At 39.5% G+C, this 19,300-nt stretch overlaps 1 protein-coding gene across 1 annotated transcript in view; it reads left to right on the top strand.

Annotated features, from left to right (window-relative positions):
- LOC118421164 overlaps positions 1–19,300 on the top strand; it is a 43,345-nt gene that overhangs the window by 13,909 nt on the left and 10,136 nt on the right. The window contains exons 12-23 of the mRNA XM_035828325.1: positions 6,946–7,222; positions 7,428–7,699; positions 8,334–8,467; positions 12,971–13,102; positions 13,251–13,365; positions 13,656–13,808; positions 14,308–14,491; positions 14,928–15,040; positions 15,431–15,491; positions 15,974–16,146; positions 16,740–16,928; positions 19,134–19,269. Of these exons, the coding sequence (XP_035684218.1) occupies positions 6,946–7,222; positions 7,428–7,699; positions 8,334–8,467; positions 12,971–13,102; positions 13,251–13,365; positions 13,656–13,808; positions 14,308–14,491; positions 14,928–15,040; positions 15,431–15,491; positions 15,974–16,146; positions 16,740–16,928; positions 19,134–19,269 (1,939 nt within the window). The remainder of the gene's footprint in view (positions 1–6,945; positions 7,223–7,427; positions 7,700–8,333; positions 8,468–12,970; positions 13,103–13,250; positions 13,366–13,655; positions 13,809–14,307; positions 14,492–14,927; positions 15,041–15,430; positions 15,492–15,973; positions 16,147–16,739; positions 16,929–19,133; positions 19,270–19,300) is intronic.

Here is a 19,300-nt window from a genome sequence, read left to right as displayed (position 1 = left end):
TATAACGCTCACCACTAATCAACGTTTTCTATATTGTAAAGATTGAATTTAATATTCGGTATATTCATCTCAAAGATACTCAAGTTACTTCGTCGACTGGCAATGGAAAAGTATGCGACATAGATATCCTTGTTTCAGTATTGGTTTAAATACTGGGTGCTTGTTTGGAAATGTTGGTGTTTGACATGTGCAATCTTAACTACTTGTCTGGTAAACCAGCTGGATTTAAATTTCCAACGTTCAATTGTAACGGTCGCATGATGTGTACAGTAGTATTCAATATCTTTACACGTATCAGAATTTCATTGTACGAAAAATAAATTCATTCTCTGTACATTGTACGTTTTGCTTTTTACACGGGCAAGTAAAGAACGATACAACAAACCAAAGTTTTCATTGCAATTTTGCCATATGTTATTGTATTCAGTGAAACCCCGAACTGCAGTAGACTTAGCCATAGATTATCAAATCAACGTGGCCTAAGTTTAAGAGGTTCGTAATGTACCACTTTGCTACTTGTAGCTGGGTTAGCGTACACTAAGGTTCTTTCTATTTGCGTGCGAGGAGAGTTAGGAACTTTTCCTATTATGATATCTGCTAAAATTCAGCTCATTAAATACTGGCACCGTTTGGTAAACTTACCTGAGGACTCTCTGCTTCGCGATGCATACAACACTGTACTTACTGATAATCAAGACTGGATTAATCATGTTAAAGACATTCTCAGTTACCATGGCTTTGGACACATATGGATGAAACCTGACGCTTATACACGGCACGAAAAACGGAATTTAAGCATGCTTAAATGATGCTTAACGTTGACGTATTTTCCTTCTTTACGGATCTATACATCTCTTATACGAGTACGTAAAGATTGGCGTTACGTAGTCTTTACGTAGGCACTAATAGGTCCGTATTTTCCGGTTTTTTAAGTTGCCTTTCGGCAGCTTAAAGTTGTTATAAATAATTACTAAAACTCATTTAAATTGCATTTAAATGTTACGTTTATAAAACTTTAAGCATTGTTACGGCTTATTTACGTGTACGTAAAGATGATCATTAGGTGGCTTATAGGTGCGGATAGGTCCGTATTTTCCGGTTTTTTAAGTTGCCTTTCAGCAACTTAAAAATGTTGTAAATGTTTATCAAAACTCATTTAAATTGCAATTAAATATTACGTTTCATAAAACTTTAAACATCGTTACGGCTCATTTACGTGTGCGTAAAGATGATCATTAGGTGCTTATAGATCCGTATTTTCCGTTTTTTTAAGTTGTCTTTCAGTAGCTTAAATATTTCGTAAATGATTATTAAAACGCCCTTAATACATGTTTAAAGTTCACGTTTATTTCTTCTGAAGCCTTTATACTTGTCATATACGTGTGCATTAAGATGTTTATACTTTGTGTATTGGTGCCCTTTTAGCAGCTTAAAGTTGTCATAAACACTTATTAAAACACCCTCAATACATGTTTAAAGTTCACGTTTATTTCCTCTTAAGTCTTTTTACGTCTCATATACGTGTGCATTAAGATGTTTATAAGATGTGTATTGTTGCCCTTTTAGCAGCTTAAAGTTGTCATAAACACTTATAAAAACACCCTTAAGACATGTTTAAAGTTCCCTTTTATCTTCTCTGAAGCCTCTTTACGTCTCATATACATGCGCATTAAGAGGATTTTAATGTGCCTATATTTGTCCTTTTAGCAGCTAAAAGTTGTCATAAATACGTACTAAAACACCCTTAAGACATGTTTAAAGTTCCCTTTCTACGTCTCATATACGTGTGCATTAAGGTGATTATAAGGTGTGGATAAGTGTCATTTTAGCGGGATAAAGTTATAATCATAAGCACGTTTTAAAGCAAGAAAATACAATGGATGAAACTTTGAAATTTTATTGAATTACGAGAAAACATTACATGGAAAAGTAAAAAAAAAACCTACAGCCTACTAGGTATTTGTGGCCTATCATTCTGATGTAGTCGGCAGTTGAAGCAATCACAACGGCTGTGCAATTCCGTGCAGTATCCAAGTCCACAGTCCCATTTCCAGTGTCGGGCGAAGAGTCACGGCGTAAGTTAAAAAGAGCACACAGTTCCATCTGGTCACCACAGGAATAAGAATCCGGTAAGATCTAGAGTAGTGGCCGATATGACTCGTGTTGTTGGATGGTCTTGGACTCTTGGATTATTTGGACGCGAAACATGTTCAGCTTGCAGTCTCGGCTTCTATTAATCCGGATGGTACAAAGGTCGTGATTTCCCATTCTGTGTCGATTTCCAACAACATCAACTTGTACAGAATGATAGCCACCTACTATCTTTGCGTCAAATTCCGTCACCGGGGGTCCTAGGCGGTAATAGCAGTGTCACGGCCACAACTTGCGGGTTAGAACAGGTCCAACCTTTCTTCAATACTTCTTTTCAAATAAGCGCCTGGAAAATAACCGCTCCTTGTGGTATGGTAAATTTGAACCCCCCACTCTTTTCTGCCATTGGATACATCCTATCACATGACACAGCCGCTGTGTATGCATAGTATGCCGGCCACAGACGGAGGTGCGCCCCATGCGGAATGCGCGTACGAATTAACGCTGAATAAATTTACATCTAGCCTGCCCACGCATATCACAATAACCAAAACAAACACGGGAAGACACTGCCTGTGTGTCCAGCCTGTTCTTTCTTGACGCTTGCTTGTAGATAAAGAAATCATTCGCACATTTACTTGTAGTAAGAAATGCTCGCCGTTTAATAGTAAGAAAAATATCATGGTTAAACACCACTCACTACACAAAAGTATAAGCTAAACCAAGGAGCTTTTAACGGGGGAGGTCTCACCGTGTTCGCTTAAAAGTGCGCGGATTCAAAGATTAAATATGTTGTATGTTAAACAGAAAAACGCAACATTTCATATACGTTTTGGCAGCATATAAGCTAAACGGGGGAGGTCTCCCCGTGTTCGCTTAAACTGCGCAGATTCAAAGATTAAACATGTCGTATGTTCAACAGAAATACGCAACATTTCATGTACGTTTTGGTAACATGTAAGCTAAACGGGGGAGGTCTCCCCGTGTTCGCTTAAACTACGCGGATTCAAAGATTAAACATGTCGTATGTTCAACAGAAATACCCAACATTTCATATACGTCTTGACAACATATAAGTTAAACGGGGGAGGTCTCCCCTAGTTCGTTTAAACTGCACGGATTCAAAGATTAAACATGTCGTATGTTCAACAGAAATACGCAACATTTCATGTACAGTTTTGGCAACATATAAGCTAAACGGGGGAGGTCTCCCCTAGTTCGCTTAAACTGCGCGGATTCAAAGATTAAACATGTCGTATGTTCAACAGAAATACGCAACATTTCATATACGTTTTGACAACATATAAGCTAAACGGGGGAGGATCTCCCCTAGTTCGCGTAAACTGCGCGGATTCAAAGATTAAACATGTCGTATTTTCAACAGAAATACGCAAAATTTTATATACATTTTGGCAACATATAAGCTAAACGGGGGAGGTCTCCCCGTGTTCGCTTAAAAGTGCACGGATTCAAAAATTAAAAATGTCGTATGTTCAACAGAAATACCCAACATTTTATATACGTCTTGACAACATATAAGCTAAACAGGGGAGGTCTCCCCGTGTTCGTTTAAACTGCGCGGATTCAAAGATTAAACATGTCGTATGTTCAACAGAAATACGCAACATTTCATGTACGTTTTGACAACATATAAGCTAAACGGGGGAGGTCTCCCCTAGTTCGCTTAAACTGCGCGGATTCAAAGATTAAACATGTCGTATGTTGAACAGAAATACGCAAAATTTTATATACGTTTTGGCAACATATAAGCTAAACGGGGGAGGTCTCCCCGTGTTCGCTTAAAAGTGCACGGATTCAAAGATTAAGCATGTCGTACGTTCAGAAGAAATACCCAACATTTCATGTACGTCTTGACAACATATAAGTTAAACGGGGGAGGTCTCCCCTAGGTCGTTTAAACTGCGCGGATTCAAAGATTAAACATGTCGTATGTTCAACAGAAATACGCAACATTTCATGTACGTTTTGACAACATATAAGCTAAACGGGGGAGGTCTCCCCTAGTTCGCTTAAACTGCGCGGATTCAAAGATTAAACATGTCGTATGTTGAACAGAAATACGCAAAATTTTATATACGTTTTGGCAACATATAAGCTAAACGGGGGAGGTCTCCCCGTGTTCGCTTAAAAGTGCACCGATTCAAAGATTAAACATGTCGTACGTTCAGAAGAAATACCCAACATTTCATGTACGTCTTGACAACATATAAGTTAAACGGGGGAGGTCTCCCCTAGTTCGTTTAAACTGCGCGGATTCAAAGATTAAACATGTCGTATGTTCAACAGAAATACGCAACATTTCATGTACGTTTTGGCAACATATAAGCTAAACGGGGGAGGTCTCCCCTAGTTCGCTTAAACTGCGCGGATTCAAAGATTAAACACGTCGTATGTTCAACAGAAATACGCAACATTTCATATACGTTTTGGCAACATATAAGCTAAACGGGGGAGGTCTCCCCTAGTTCGCTTAAACTGCGCGGATTCAAAGATTAAACATGTCGTATGTTTAACAGAAATACGCAAAATTTCATGTACGTTTTGGCAACATATAAGCTAAACGGGGGAGGTCTCCCCTTGTTTGCTTAAACTGAGCGGATTCAAAGATTAAACATGTCGTGTGTTTTACAGTAATACGCAACATTTCATATACGTTTTGGCAACATAAGCTAAACGGAGGAGGTCTCCCCATGTTCACTTAAACTGCCTTGATTCAAAGATTAAACATGTCGTATGTTTAACAGAAATACGCAACATTTCATATACCTCTTGGCAACATATAAGCTAAACGGGGGAAGCCCCTCTTCTTTGCGTAAACGGCGGTTTGAAATAGATTACAGATGCCGTATATTCAACAGAAAAACGCAGCATTTCATGTAACGTAAGGGAGCTAGCGCATATAAGCTAAGCGTAAGAGGTATTCCCTGTTCGAATCAAAAATTGCGCACAGAAAGATCGAATACGTCATATGCTTTCGGAACAAACAACATAGAAGAATATTGTATTTGACTTTTCTGAGGTATTAACATAACATTTTGTCCCGGAAAACGCAATTGTCAGTTTTGACAGTAAATCTTGCCACTGTTTTAAAACAGATGACGCAATGCTTTATCAAACGCCAGACAAAGGCTTATTATATTTGACATAGCCGAGGTAAGTTTGGTAAACAGATCTAGAGAAACGGTATTTGAAATATTACCACAGTGGTAAAACAGTAAAACGGATTATTTTTTATAACTTTTTGAGACATTTAAGTTGTCTTTTCGGCATACTAAAATACATGTAAAATTCACGTAAAGAAACACGACAGATTAAGTTACATTTACAAACGCTGAAATCTTACGTAAAGGCCAGATGTAAGTTTCCGATGCCTTTAATAGATCTTAAAATCTTCTGAAATATTTCTCCGCCTTTAAGGTTTTTATACGTATCTCTGAAACTTTGCTTAAATAGTTGTTTTCGTGCTGTGATAACATAGATTATATATATGTCAACCAAATACGCCTCCGGCTACAAGATACATATATAAAAAAATGGTTTAATTCTATTGAAAACAATTCAAAACTGTCTTTTCTTAGCAAGTCAAAAGAATGTTATGTACAAGAAACATACCTTTATGATATAAATAATTTTGAAATTCGAAAAGCGATAACTCAGTTAAGAATCAGTAGCCATAAATTGAATATTGAAACAGGCAGATACTACAATATAGCCCCCAACCAAAGGTTCTGTCCTTTCTGTCAAAGCATATTAAAGATTAATTTCACTCTTTAATACATTGTTCTAGATACGCTATTTTACGTAATGAGCTATTCACATTTCTCGAATCCAGTACAGCAGATTTTAAGAGACTCGATGCTACAGACCCGATGCTACAAATGTATATATCTTTGGATGCCACAACTCCCATAATGCAAAGATAGGCAAATATATCAAAGACTGCTTTGCTATTAGAAAGAGTAATGAAACTCATGTATAGCCCAACTCGATTGTAACACCATTTAAAGACTTGTGTAAGCCCTTTTTGTTATGTTAATTAGGATATTAAGTCTTTTTCTATACATCTATTTTGTACTTTGTGTAACAGTCGTTGCCATACATTGTACCATGTACAAATGTCGAGCAATAAAGTTCATCATATTAGAAAAAGCCAGTTAATTGCACAACGGATAACCGCACAGCTCTGTTTATTACACGAAATCAGAAAATACGAAAGCTTTTTCGGTCCAGCTGGATAACTTTGTTGCACCATCCAGATAGTTGCACATAACGCGCTTCCAAATGTGGTGTGCAATTAAACGGCTTCTACTGTATTAGTGAAGCTAGTTTCGTAGATATTCGCTTCCATGAAAATTGGACTATCATTTTACGAAGGGCACGTTTGTAAGGTCATCAAGTGTGACGAGTAGCCGCAATATCTCAAAATATATGCGAGTTTCTCTTTGGTACGTGGGTAGGTGTTCACTAAAGTCAAGTGAAATCTGCGGCCAGCTTGCGGCAAGTCATGTATTGCAGCTGAACTTACAGTTTTATTGTCTTTTCCAAATACATACTGTGGTTTTGATTTTCTGGTGACAGATAGACGCAATATAACGTTCAACTATTATGTAAAAAGGTCCACATTTCAATATTCGATTGAAAATAACTATTATAATAGAGATATCTAATTATTATCTAAATATTTATGTCATTTAAAGCTATTTTAGATGAAATAAGATTAAATATGTTCGCGAGCAGATTGAGCATGTTTTTTCTGTTTGTGTCTTTTTTGTTTTGTTTTTCAAAATGATTGTCATTGAACAATTTTGCTTCATTGTTTTCCATAAAATTCAGGGCTTGGCTTCGAGTACAGCAGAAGTTTTTGGACTGTCGCTGTTCATTCTGAAGGTTTTCAACTCAGTCAACGGTCTCACTGGCGTTCTATTCATGAACAGTATCTACATTGTGCAAATCATTTACCAATTCATCTACGAGGTTTACAAAATGATATGGCCACATCGTACTGGTGAACGGGATCCTTCTTGGAAATGGATGGTGGCTTTCATGGTGGCATCGGTCCTCTCTCTTGGAGGTTTGACCATGACTACATACGGAGCAAAGGACAATGCAGGTAAAACACATGCCCACGGTTGTGTAATGATGAGGTGTTGGTGATTACAATAGAATGTTTTTCTTACATCAAGTTTGGCTCCCTATTAGTAGTGATTATTACTTTGATGTAGTATACACATGGCTACCGATATTATCAAAAAAATCTAGCATGTAAATATTGTTTATGCTGCGACTTAAATATATATTTGTTCTTTGCCAATTAGGGTGGTGGATGGGGCTCATAAGTACACTACTTGTGTCCTTTGCCTGGTCTCCTGTCATCCAAAAACAACAAACCATTTTAAACGTCGACGTCAATACGAACATCTGGTCCCTGTACTCTGGTGATGGCAAAGACAGACTAAGCTGGTCTAGAGAAGAAAAAGCACTCACCAACATGCAAGAAGATGATGGCATGAAACTCAGTCTTCTGACTAGTCTGTGGAAAGTCCTCCTCACCCCAGCGACGGCATCACTCTTTGTGTGGTATTTTGAGGTATGTATTTTTATGAAAAATGTAACAGGTTTTTACGCTTTGTAATAATTAAAGCTAGTTATACTTGATCCTGTGTGATCTTCCGCCACCTTAGATTTTGGTCGACCAACTTATTCCAAAAGATATACGAAATTACATTTTAATAATGAAATGAAATAGCCAGAATGTAGTTAAAACAACAATGCTTTGTTAGAACAGGAATTAGCGAAAGTCTAAAACAAAACAACTTTTGAAAGATTCGAATAACTGTTGGCAATGGAAGATCTAGAAAATTCACAAAATCTGGTGGCTCTAGCGTAAGCCCTTCGATCATTATGGGGCAATAAAGTTGGCGCAGGCCTCAAAAGGCCCATTTACCCGGTCTGAACAGGGTTAAACTCTTTGTAATTCCCCCTTTTCTAGGACGGCGCTCTCTCCATCCTCACAAGCTAATTGACGGATCGCTCAAGGAATTCACAAATTTATTACGAAAAAAGAAACGAATCTTTTTAACGCTTCGTGTGATTTGTTGTCTTCTCTGCCACACTTTTACGTTCTGTGTGATATACCCAGTGTGGGATCGAAGGTTACAAATGTCCTGTTTAGGTCGCAGTGAGAGGGGCCTAATATATACTTGTATCTGTGTGCTCTTTAGATTGGTGACGTTTCCGTGATGTGGAGCTTGGAGAGCTGGACCAATATCACATCTGACCATCCAGCCTTTGACGAGATGATGATCAACATCTCCTGTGGTCTGGGTGGATATCTGCTTTCCGTTATCGCATGCAGGTATGATAATAAGCATAAACTAACTTACAACGGTAAAAAATAGGATATTGAATTTTTCTTTTTTCCATAATCAGCAATATCTTTCACTTACATAACTTTTACGCATATTCCTTACGGCTTCTGACAGGAGCGTTGTTTCTCGACGCTATGTATAGCCGATGTACACTAAGAAGCATATAGCGAAGTTCGTATACCTCGTCCCGGTTCGTAGTACTGGTGTATGTATTCTTATCCAAAAAGCCTCCTTGGGGAAAAGAGGAATACAAACTTAGCCGCGTTTGGGTTTGTTTCGAGATCAAATGCACTCAGGAAACTGTCATATCGAAACGTACGAGGGTACGGACCGGGCACCTTTATGCCATTGGAAAGGACTCTTTCCGCTAGCCTTAGCCTTAGCCGTAAGCCATGGCTGGGGTAATACCTTACACTGCCTGAAAAGCCTCATTTCCAGGATGGAAACTGACTTACACAGTCCTGGAAATTAAACATGTCCTTCAAAATCCGGAGGTTTCATGCCTGCAAACGAGACGTGTACAGTCCTTTACATGTCCTAGAATCTCGCGGAAACGAACCATTTCTGTGTGCAGGACGTGTAAAGGGCTTGAAATACCCTTACAGATTCCCTTGAAACAACCTTACACAACAGGACATGAGCCGTGTGTTGCATTGTGTGTTGGCAGAATATGCATACATTAGCGGCCAATTATCACCTAATTATATTTCCCCGGTCTGCTTCACCCAGTGCATCCCTTTTGTCATGGAAAGTGGCGTCGAGAGATCTGACGCCCCCCCCCCCCCTTTCTGGATTTTGCCCCCCTCCCCATTTATTCGGCAGCTTCTTACTCGCATTTCTTATTCTGTAATGGCACCATATATTTATTCATATTGAAACAAAACAATTTTTATTAGTGTTTGTTCGTGTGTATGATAGGTTGAAGTCGCGAGTGCCTTTTGTATGTCATAGAATGCCGGCTGGTCTCTTGTTGTCTTCTAGTCTTCGTAGGCTAGTAGTATGGTAGGCTAGTAGTATGCACTTCTTGACGGCATGCAGGGTAGTACCAAGGAGGTTAACCTCCTTGGTAGTACATAGACTCCCTTGCAGTCTTTGGAACGGGGCTGGGTTTTTTTTTTGGGGGGGGGGGCGTTGGTCCGCGACTTTCAACGTTGACTATGTTCTCTTGTGCCGGGAAAGGGAGTTTGCCGTGGAAGGGAGTTTGCTGTGGAAGGGAGTTTGCCGTGATAGCGAGTCTTCGGACGGGCCAAAGACTCGCTATCAGTATCACGGCAAACTCAGTTCCACAGCAAACTCCCTTCCACGGCAAACTCCCTTTCCCGAAACAAAAGAACATAGTCGACTAGTCAACGTTGAAAATCGCGGAACAACGCCCCCCCCCCCCCCCAAAAAAAAACAGCCCCGTTCCGAAGACTGCAAGGGAGTCTAGGTGATACAGTTGTCGTTCCTAGATGAGGGTGGTTTCGCTACCCAAACATGAGAGCCGTTTCGATATTCCTCCGCACTATTTCCGTCGAAAGCAAAGTCAAATGCCGACTGCAATATCATCGCTACAGTTGTATACGGAAGTTCCTTGATCCTTGAAGCCATGGGAGAGAACTTTGGCCCGACTGTGGTCCTGTTAATATTAGTTGCAGCTGACGTCCTGTCGTCCTGTTCCGCGATCTTGAGTAGAAACTCCTTGCTGATGTAAAATAATAACCAATGTTCCTCGGTACCATCAGATAACGCACCCTGGTATATAGACACACTTGGACAGCAAGAACGCACATCCACACGCAAAGACGCGGAATTCACAATACCAACTCAACTGAAGAATTTGAAAATTGTGACTGGCACGTTGATTGGCCGAAGGTTTGACCCTATAATTGTGCGAGGAGAAATTCTATTGGCTTTTTCTGAAGAATTTGCATGGGCACAGACACAAAGAGCTGTGAACTACCGCTAGTACCAGCCATGATGTCTATTGTTACAATCACGTCAAGGAGGTTGTTTGAGCTGCCTGATTACCCGTATTTCACTTCACAGTAAAACAATACCTGCCTAGAAAGATGTGAAACATGCCGCTGTGATTATCAACAGCTTGAAACATCGGTAGAAATTTAACGTTCAACGTTGTCATTTAGTTTGTACAATCAAGAACATAACCCGGGACAAAAATTTAGTACATCGAGTCAAGGAGGTTATATCTTAACATAGATCATTTCACTCAGTTTGTGCGTCGACAGTAGCCAAAGTTAGAGACAGTAACCAAGAAAATGGACTGTATTTTGTCCCGTGTTCTCTCTATTCTTTTGACAAAAAGCTGCCCATAAATCAGATCGCAGTCCTATGTTTTCCCTATGTCCAACGTCGTTTCAGTTCAACTTCCTCGCTATGACGCGACAGGCACTCTATAAAAACATCGTACATCACTAGTTTGCGACTATCCAAATTAAACTTCTTTGGTTATTTTACTTTATTTTCCTAGCTCTTCATACAAAGGGGGCTGATCACGTAACTGATTATCGCGATACACGCAGAAGTCTATTGCAGCAGTTCAGATTTATGTATGTTGAAACAGAATCTCAGTGTGAGTGCAAAATGATTAAAGAAGAAATAAGAATGATTCAATGAACGCTGGGTGTTTGTGGCCTTTGTCTGCGCTAGACAATGCAATACACATTCGGCTAACGAACTGCTGTTTATGTAATGAAAATGACGAGTTTGTTTAAGCAAGGAAGTTGAAACCTCCTTGGTTTAAGACATACTTTCCTATTTATAAGCCAAGATCTATCCCTAGCATTTATTTCTTTCCGACATGTAGAAATGAATATGAATGGCCCGTTCAATACGCGCCGACCGTAGGATTTCCAAATAAGTTGGAAATATCGGGCCAAACAAATCACAGCTTCATTAATTATGATTGTTTTTTTAGTATTTTGTAGACCTTTCTTTCTGACCTTGATTGTATTCCTAAAAATGTGGATGTCGTTTCTTTTTATAGTTGTATTTTGTTCCACTTTGTTCTGTCAGACGATGTCACGGGTAGACATACCAACCATTCAATACCCCCCGACACTCCCCCTTATTTTGTGTTTAAAATGTAAACCTCGTTGCTTATTAATTGTCCAAGCATAGCCTAGGCTGGGTTGCAGGGGTAGTAGTTGCCGTAAACAGTAAACCCGCGACCCAAGCTTGGCTTTGAGAATAGGCGCCGCCAAGCCTTTGTCTGAATATTTCCCCTACACGTCTGGTGTAAGGGTCCTAGAAATTCCTGTACAAGCGCGAGTCCAGGTATGTAAGAAAAAAACAAGGACATTACACGCCGAACCAGGAAAGTCATGTACACAGCCAGGACACAGAACATTTCACAGGTGTGTAAGTCCCTTGAAACACCTGGAAATTATTGATTTCGTGCAGTGTTAACCCTATTCAGACCGGGCTTTTTTGGTCATCCCTGGACCGGGGGGGGGGGGGCTTTTGAGGCCCTCCACTTCTAAGTCCTATAACTCTAAAACAACGTGCCGTAGGGCCACCAAATTTTTAGGACATGATTTCGACATAATATCTGACAAGTATGTGACGTTTGACGTTACGTTGGCGTATGATGACGTAATTATGACGTCATCAATTTGATTACATTGGCCAAACCCATGAAAAATGGGTATTCTCAGAAAACTTCAAGTTATGCTACAAAAATGTAACAAGTGCAGATAACAGAATAATAATGTTTATTACGACTTGCGTTGCCAATAGCAGCATCAATGATGTCAATATGACGTCATAAATTGACGTCATGCACGTCTAAGATACTAGTTGGGCTCCGCCATATTATATCCACCACCTTGAATTTTTAAAAATACTTTTTTTGCAGCAAATAATCACAAAAGGCAATGGAAATAGACTCAATTCATTTATTTAGATGTTTTTTGATGAAAAAATACCTGGTAGTTATAAATTTTAAGGGATAATTAGCTTGTTATTCTTGATCTTGCCATTCGGTCCGCCATCTTGGATTTTGGGCTGATGACGTCATCAAATTAGCATAATTTATGCATATATATTTATGAAAGATATGCTGAATAATATAAGATTTTATTTATGTAACAAAATTGCAGTAATATAGCAAATAAATGTAAAAAATACATAGTTAGAACCAAAAATAGTGATTTTGGGCAAAACTGCCTGTCAACAAACGGTTGCCATGGCAACTTCGTAAAATTGTTGCCAACAATATTTTAGGAAAACTCACCAAATTTGTTTGCTCTAGCGTAAGCCGTTCTGGCGTTATGGGACATCGAAGTTAGCGCAGGCCTCAAAAGCCCCCCAATGTCTGAATAGGGTTAATGTTGCGATTCAAACGTAGCATTCAAGTTCGGTCGAGAGACATTGCATGTTGTGCAAAATGCAAGGAAACCATGATAAACATTTATACATTCACAGCTGAAAGTATGGCTACGAATGATAAATGATATCTAACAAAGCCTGTCATCGTATTGTTCATATAGCACGAGTACATACAACATAGGATTTGCCCTACCACTGCTGCTGGGAAGTATTGATGCTGTGGTGTTGGTTTTCATTACCCCTGTGTGCGAGACGTTTCTTCCAAGTTCCGCATGTTTCATTGAGGAGAACAGGTTTGTTACTTTATACTATGGACTCTGGACATCGCCATGTATGTGTTTCTGTTTGTGTGTGTGCCTGTGTGTGAGTTTGTGTATTTTTGTGTGCTAATTGAAGCACGTGTATCTACCAATAATATGACTTTTGTGCGATTTAAAACAGTTTCAGCTTCTGCTTGGCCATCTCTGCCGCATTGGCTCTGTACGTAGCACAGGTCATTGCCGTGTGGAGTCTTCTTGCTCAGAGCCCAAGTGGAATACTCGAAAAGAGGTCCCAGGTAAACGTATGTTCAACAAAAACTTTATGATTTTTGTAGTTTAAGTTTAAGCAAAATGTCATGCATGAAAAATTATTTGCCACCAGGAGACTTAAACATTGTAGCCTGTCATCATAGCTGATTTAAGAAAAAAATTATTTTTTATTTGGAAAGAAACATATTTTCTTGTCACAACAATATTTCTGTCAATAATGTTTTTACCAAAGGAAAAAAAAATAGATATATGTAATTTTTGTTTGTATGTGATTTTTTTTTCAAAACAATTGAACACTGATTTTCTTGTCTGTTAGATTTTCTTGCTGCCTGGCTACAACAGCTTCTTTTTAGAGCAATGGCTGGTTCTGAGTCGGAAAACGAAGTTCAACAGCAGAAAGCAATTTCTGCGTTGGAACAAAAACCTGCGAAACGCATGCGTGTATGTCTGTAGCACCATGTACCACGAGGTAATGTGATAATTTAAACACACACACACACACACACACACACACACACACACACACACACACACACACACACACCTTCATTTTGTTTTTTACTTCGAGGACACACACTGCCTCGTCCTTAGGTTGATTGTTTAAAACAAATAGAATAATGAACAGAAGGCATTCATTGTACATATATGATCTATCAGCAAGCTACGTACAGGCCATAGCGATTAGGCATAATCGTTATATAAAATGGCATATTGCTGTATCCAAAGTCTAATGATACTAATATGTAGAGATTCAACTATTTTTTTCCTTCTTAAGATAATTATTACAGATATAAGGCAAAGGGAAGAAACACAATACATTTTAATTACTTAAAGAATATTACATTTTCCTGGATTTATTTTTTGAATTATGTATGCAAGATATACGTTTGTAATAACAAAGACCGTTCAGTTCATATGAGACCATATCAGGTCTCAAAATACTGATATTTTTGTTCTTTTGGTTACAGTCTGAGAAAGAAATGGAGCAGCTGCTCATATCTCTACAGGGTATAGCAAATGACCTCCAAGACGAAGGTCAGCGCCATTTTGAATCCTACATCTTTTTTGACGGAGGCTGTAAGGATGGACAACCAACTTCATGGGCACTGCAGTTGATGGCGCTCATAGAGAAAATTGTCGCTCCTGAAAAAGGCAAGTTCAATTACTGTTTTATAAAAGAATTGATTTCCTTTAACCCCATGGAAAAACATTCCCCTACGCAGAGACATCCAACGGCGCCAGCAAACCGCCTCTTGTCTGAACTCTGATATTTTAACCGTCGCTTTCAGTTCCTGTGGGCTTCACCACAAACCAGCTGTCCGCCAATCAGAAAATAGGCCTTTCGGTTCTCAAAAGGGGTCTCGCATATATATGGGGGAACCTTATTTATATTCATAAGCAGGGCGGTTATGAACTGGTACTGACGGTTGAGAAAGCAGAGTACATACTAGGGGCGGTTTGCTGGCGTCGTTGGATGTCTCTGGTTAGGAGAATGCCGAAAGGAGTAAGTTATGATTACTCGGTGTACTTGTATGTGACTGTATTTCATTTTCGTTTGTGGTTGTATCTTATTGTCATGTCATTTCAGAGGACAATGCAATGCTTGGAAACAAGTGGAATACGCCGTATGGATTGCAGTTTTCCTGGACGATTGGACTGAAAAAGATGCCACTGAATGTTCATCTAAAGGACAAGTCAAAGGTCAATGTTTAATCGTTTATTCTTTATTTTTATCATTCGAACCAATGTAATCTCCCTTAGAACCAAATTGAAGGTGATAGAGATTATACCCATCCGTCCAATCTTGTCTAAAAACAAGTCACAAAGTAAAGGGACCCTGAAGCTAGAATTCAAGTTTCAAAACATTGCTTCCGAAAACATGTACTTTCTTATCTAAAGATAATCACATGGGGAAACGACCTATCAAGTTAACGTCAACTGTAAGTGTTGGTTGCATATGGTCAATCCTTGAATAAGACCTTTTTTGCCCTAGAACGTTTTGCAAACTGATTTACAGAAAACAGCAATACTTAAGATTCAAGAAGATTAAACTATTTTGAGATAACAATTCTCTACACTGTCATTGAGCAGGTGAAGGCAGGCAAGAGATGGAGCCAAGTCATGTACATGTCCTATATCCTGGATTTTTCTGGTAATTTACAAGCTCTAGAATATGCACATATCCACGTACTGCACATGTTTTTAGAAGTAACTCAGAGTTAAGTGGCGATATATAAGATATCTGTTTTAAGTTTTTTACGCGTTGGCAACTCAAAACGTTTGTGTACGTGTCTGTCTAAAATAGATGCATACTGGATATTACGGAAATCCTTCGATGCTTTGTTCAGGAATCCTAAAATAGCGGGACGAAAATGCGACTTTAAGTCTAGAGCAAGCTTTATGGCAAACACACACACTCAAACACACACACTCAAACACACACACACACACACAAAACACACATGTACATGAACCCACACAAACACAAATACACACGATAACTATACACATACAAACAAAACATACAAATACGCATCCTCTAGGAGTAACAGTTATTTCTTTCAAATTCAACGATGTAGTTAGCACAAAAAATATTACTTAATTGATATCAACTACATTATTGGTATCTCAAAGCAAATTCCAGTCCACTGGGAATGTCATCTGGCGCCATCTTGAATGACGAAATCACCGCGTCGTCACCAAAGAAAGGGATGCTGAACTTTGACCGGAATGGTCCACATCGTGCAAGACTAAACGGGTCCACGTTTTGGAAACCGGATAAAACTGACCCTAAGCCGTACATCATGGTAGCTTCCTTATCCTTTTTGTTCCCATAGAAAATTTATATCTTTTTTTTTTTTTTTTTGGTCACCTTCCTGGCAACGCCTTAATACCTAACCAAATGTTATAGTATTGTGGGAGAGAAGCTTGATAAACGGCTGGATGGGATGCATCCTGCGATTTCTCAAAATTGTTGCCATTATAGATGCAGTGAATTTTATTTTCCAAATGTCTATTAGTAAACATTAAAACTTCATGGGGGGGGGGGGGTCATTTGGTTTATATATTGCCATCCTTAAAAGAGATATTATTATAAGAAACAACACGTTAGTTTACGTAATAAGAAACTAGAATCTGTAGTCAAATTTATCCGTACCTTGTGTTGTCTGTATAACCTACTTCGAAAAACAAACCTCATGTATCGGCAAACGTAATATTGCTATATTGTATATTGCACAGTTACCAGGGCTAGCCCTTGATAATAGTATCCGGCTTGTTGGGTAGCCCTGGCTGTATTTCTCACTATACAGCCGAGCAAAATGAGACCAAGCACAATGCTGCCAAGCATATTTTAAGACTACATTTTGGTAATCGTTGTTCTTTTTTTTTATAAACGAAGATTGATTTTGGTGAGCCGATGTCAGTGACAGGACTTCTGATGCAAGTGGAGCAAAGTTACGGCCAGAGTGTACCACGTTTCCAGTTGCGCTACATGGAATCCTCCAACCCACTTAAAAGGAGGGACACACTGCGTCTCAGCGATGACGACTGGATCAGATACAGGGACAGTACGGATGGGCCCATCAAGGTATCTACACTTGCAAATGATGTAATTTAAATTTTGCCTGTATAATGTATGTGTATAGGCCAGGAACTAACCCCTTGCGTTGGGTAATACCGCCCCGTTAGAGGTGACATATACCCTTCTTTAGCTGAATACAAGACGGTAATGCACCACGTCTCCCGTCCGGGTGAAAGTTCCAATACGTCACTCAACATGTGGTTGTTGATACGAAACAGAGGTTCGCCAGGCCTACATTCGATGATTTATAGTGAATCGCTAACTCCAGTCAGAACGATTTTGCTCCATCGCACACCGCACCATCGCACGTGTGGGGGTTCTTTAACGTGCCTTGGGTATGGTTCTCACCATACACGGGACCTTCATCTAACGTCCTATCCGAGGGACGGCCCTAGCCGAAGCTAAGTACTCATTTTCAGTCGAACCGCAGGTCACCCCAGAACGCGTTATTCTCTAAGATACCGCTTTTGTCGCGACCCGATTTGACCCCGCTGCAAGGGTTAAAACAACTGCCTGTTGTGCAACAAAAAGACCTCAAACCTACATAACGTTTATACTTTTTCACATCTACAGGTTTTGCCCCGTACAACCTAGTAGATATTTCGTGCATTGTAAAATGACTGTGAACGATGTTGCCTTCGAAACATTGGCAATTTTTCGTCTGTTTATTTGTAGCTTTCTTTTTTACAGTTCACCTTGATCCCATTAGTTAACCCCACAGCGTGATAGCCCAGTTCCTCACCTTTAAATTGATACCAAAGTTTCCATGTTGATTTGAGGAGCAACTTTTTGCCCCGAAATTATGTAACAACATGTCAAATTCCCAGCGTCTTTTTTTCGAACGACAAACCGCACACACGGATCTTTCACTATGCTATACAACTCTCTGACATGAAGTATTGATATCAGTTTGTTTGCACATGAATCCCACTTATTCTGGCTTTTGAATAATGTCAGTTTTAGTTTGGTAGGTTTCAGGAAGTTTATTTGCGACGGCAAGACATGAGCTGTTAGTTTTGTTAACTTTTCCAAACGCTGGTTGAACTTGCAGCATTAGGCTTGACCCCCGCGGCACGAAAAATGGAACGTACCGGCTGGGTTCCACCGCTCGAACCCAGGTTCGGACCAGGAGTTCGAAACAGATTGACTTGAAAACTGACGATTTTTTAAAATTCTTATTCTGTACTAAAACTCTGTGTCAATGTACACTTGTCTATCATCATGTCACTTATTATATTGCATGTGACAGCCGCACCCATTCCGCTTCTCTTGCCAAGAAATGAGGTCTTTGACACCATGCGAAATGTATAAGAATACGGTCTAAACACGGGGTAGTGTGCGTGGGTAGCTACAACCAGACTGAAACTTCACCACCGTGATTTGCGTATGTTCGCACATAATTTCGGGGCAAAACGTTGCTCCATAAATTAACCCGGTGACTTTGGTATCAATTTAAAGGAGAGAAACTGGGCTATCACATGGTGGTGTTAGCTAATGGGATGAAGTTGATCTGTTTAAAAGACAGCCACAAATAAACGGATCAAAACTTGCAAATGTTTCGAAAGCTACAGCGCTCGTTGTCATTTTGCCATGCACGAAATATGTACATAGCTGTGCGTGGCAAAACCTGTAGATGTGAAAAAGTATAAACATTACGTAGGTCTGAGGTCTTTTTGTTGCACAACAGGCACTTATTTGCACCCATGCAAAGAGGTCAAACCAGGACAAACCGCGATCAGGCGCACGACCTGTTGTAGAGAAGGCTGCGCAGAACGGATGCGCATAGAGCTCTGCGGTTCGACTGTTTTAACCCGAGTAAAGCGAGGAAAGTCGTGTAAAGTTCCTTTCTCAGGGGCACAAGATCGGTGACGCGGCAGCCGGATTCAAACTCGAAACACACTGACGCTGCGCTATCTCACATGTCATTAATCAACAATGTAACGATTTTCATTTACTACTATATGAATCTGTAGATGACAATATTTACAATTATACCTATGTGTCATCACTGTCAAGTGATATATTTTGCCAGGTATCATTTTAGTGTAATTGTATTTTTCTTAAGTGTTTTACTTTATGACATATACATACAAACATAAAAAAGGTTTAAGAATATTCACAATTATTACTGACTTCTGTTGAAGAGGATATACGATGGACAGATATAACTTGATTTAATTTTTTTTATTACCGTTAATGCTCTTTTTTTAGACTTTCACTGTTTCGGAAGATGGAATTGAAGAACCCGTCAAAATTCTTCTCAAACAACCCATCAAGACCCGATTTCTGCGGATTTATCCAACAAAGTGTCACGGCATGAGATTCGAGGTCCTTGGACACCCTCTCAGTATGTACATGTTTTTTCCGTATGCAACAGA

This window comes from Branchiostoma floridae, chromosome 8 (assembly GCF_000003815.2).
Source record: "Branchiostoma floridae strain S238N-H82 chromosome 8, Bfl_VNyyK, whole genome shotgun sequence".
In the NCBI taxonomy this organism is placed as follows: Eukaryota; Metazoa; Chordata; class Leptocardii; order Amphioxiformes; family Branchiostomatidae; genus Branchiostoma; species Branchiostoma floridae.
Note: the sequence above shows the minus strand (reverse complement) of the source record. Positions and strands in the feature narration are given on the sequence as shown.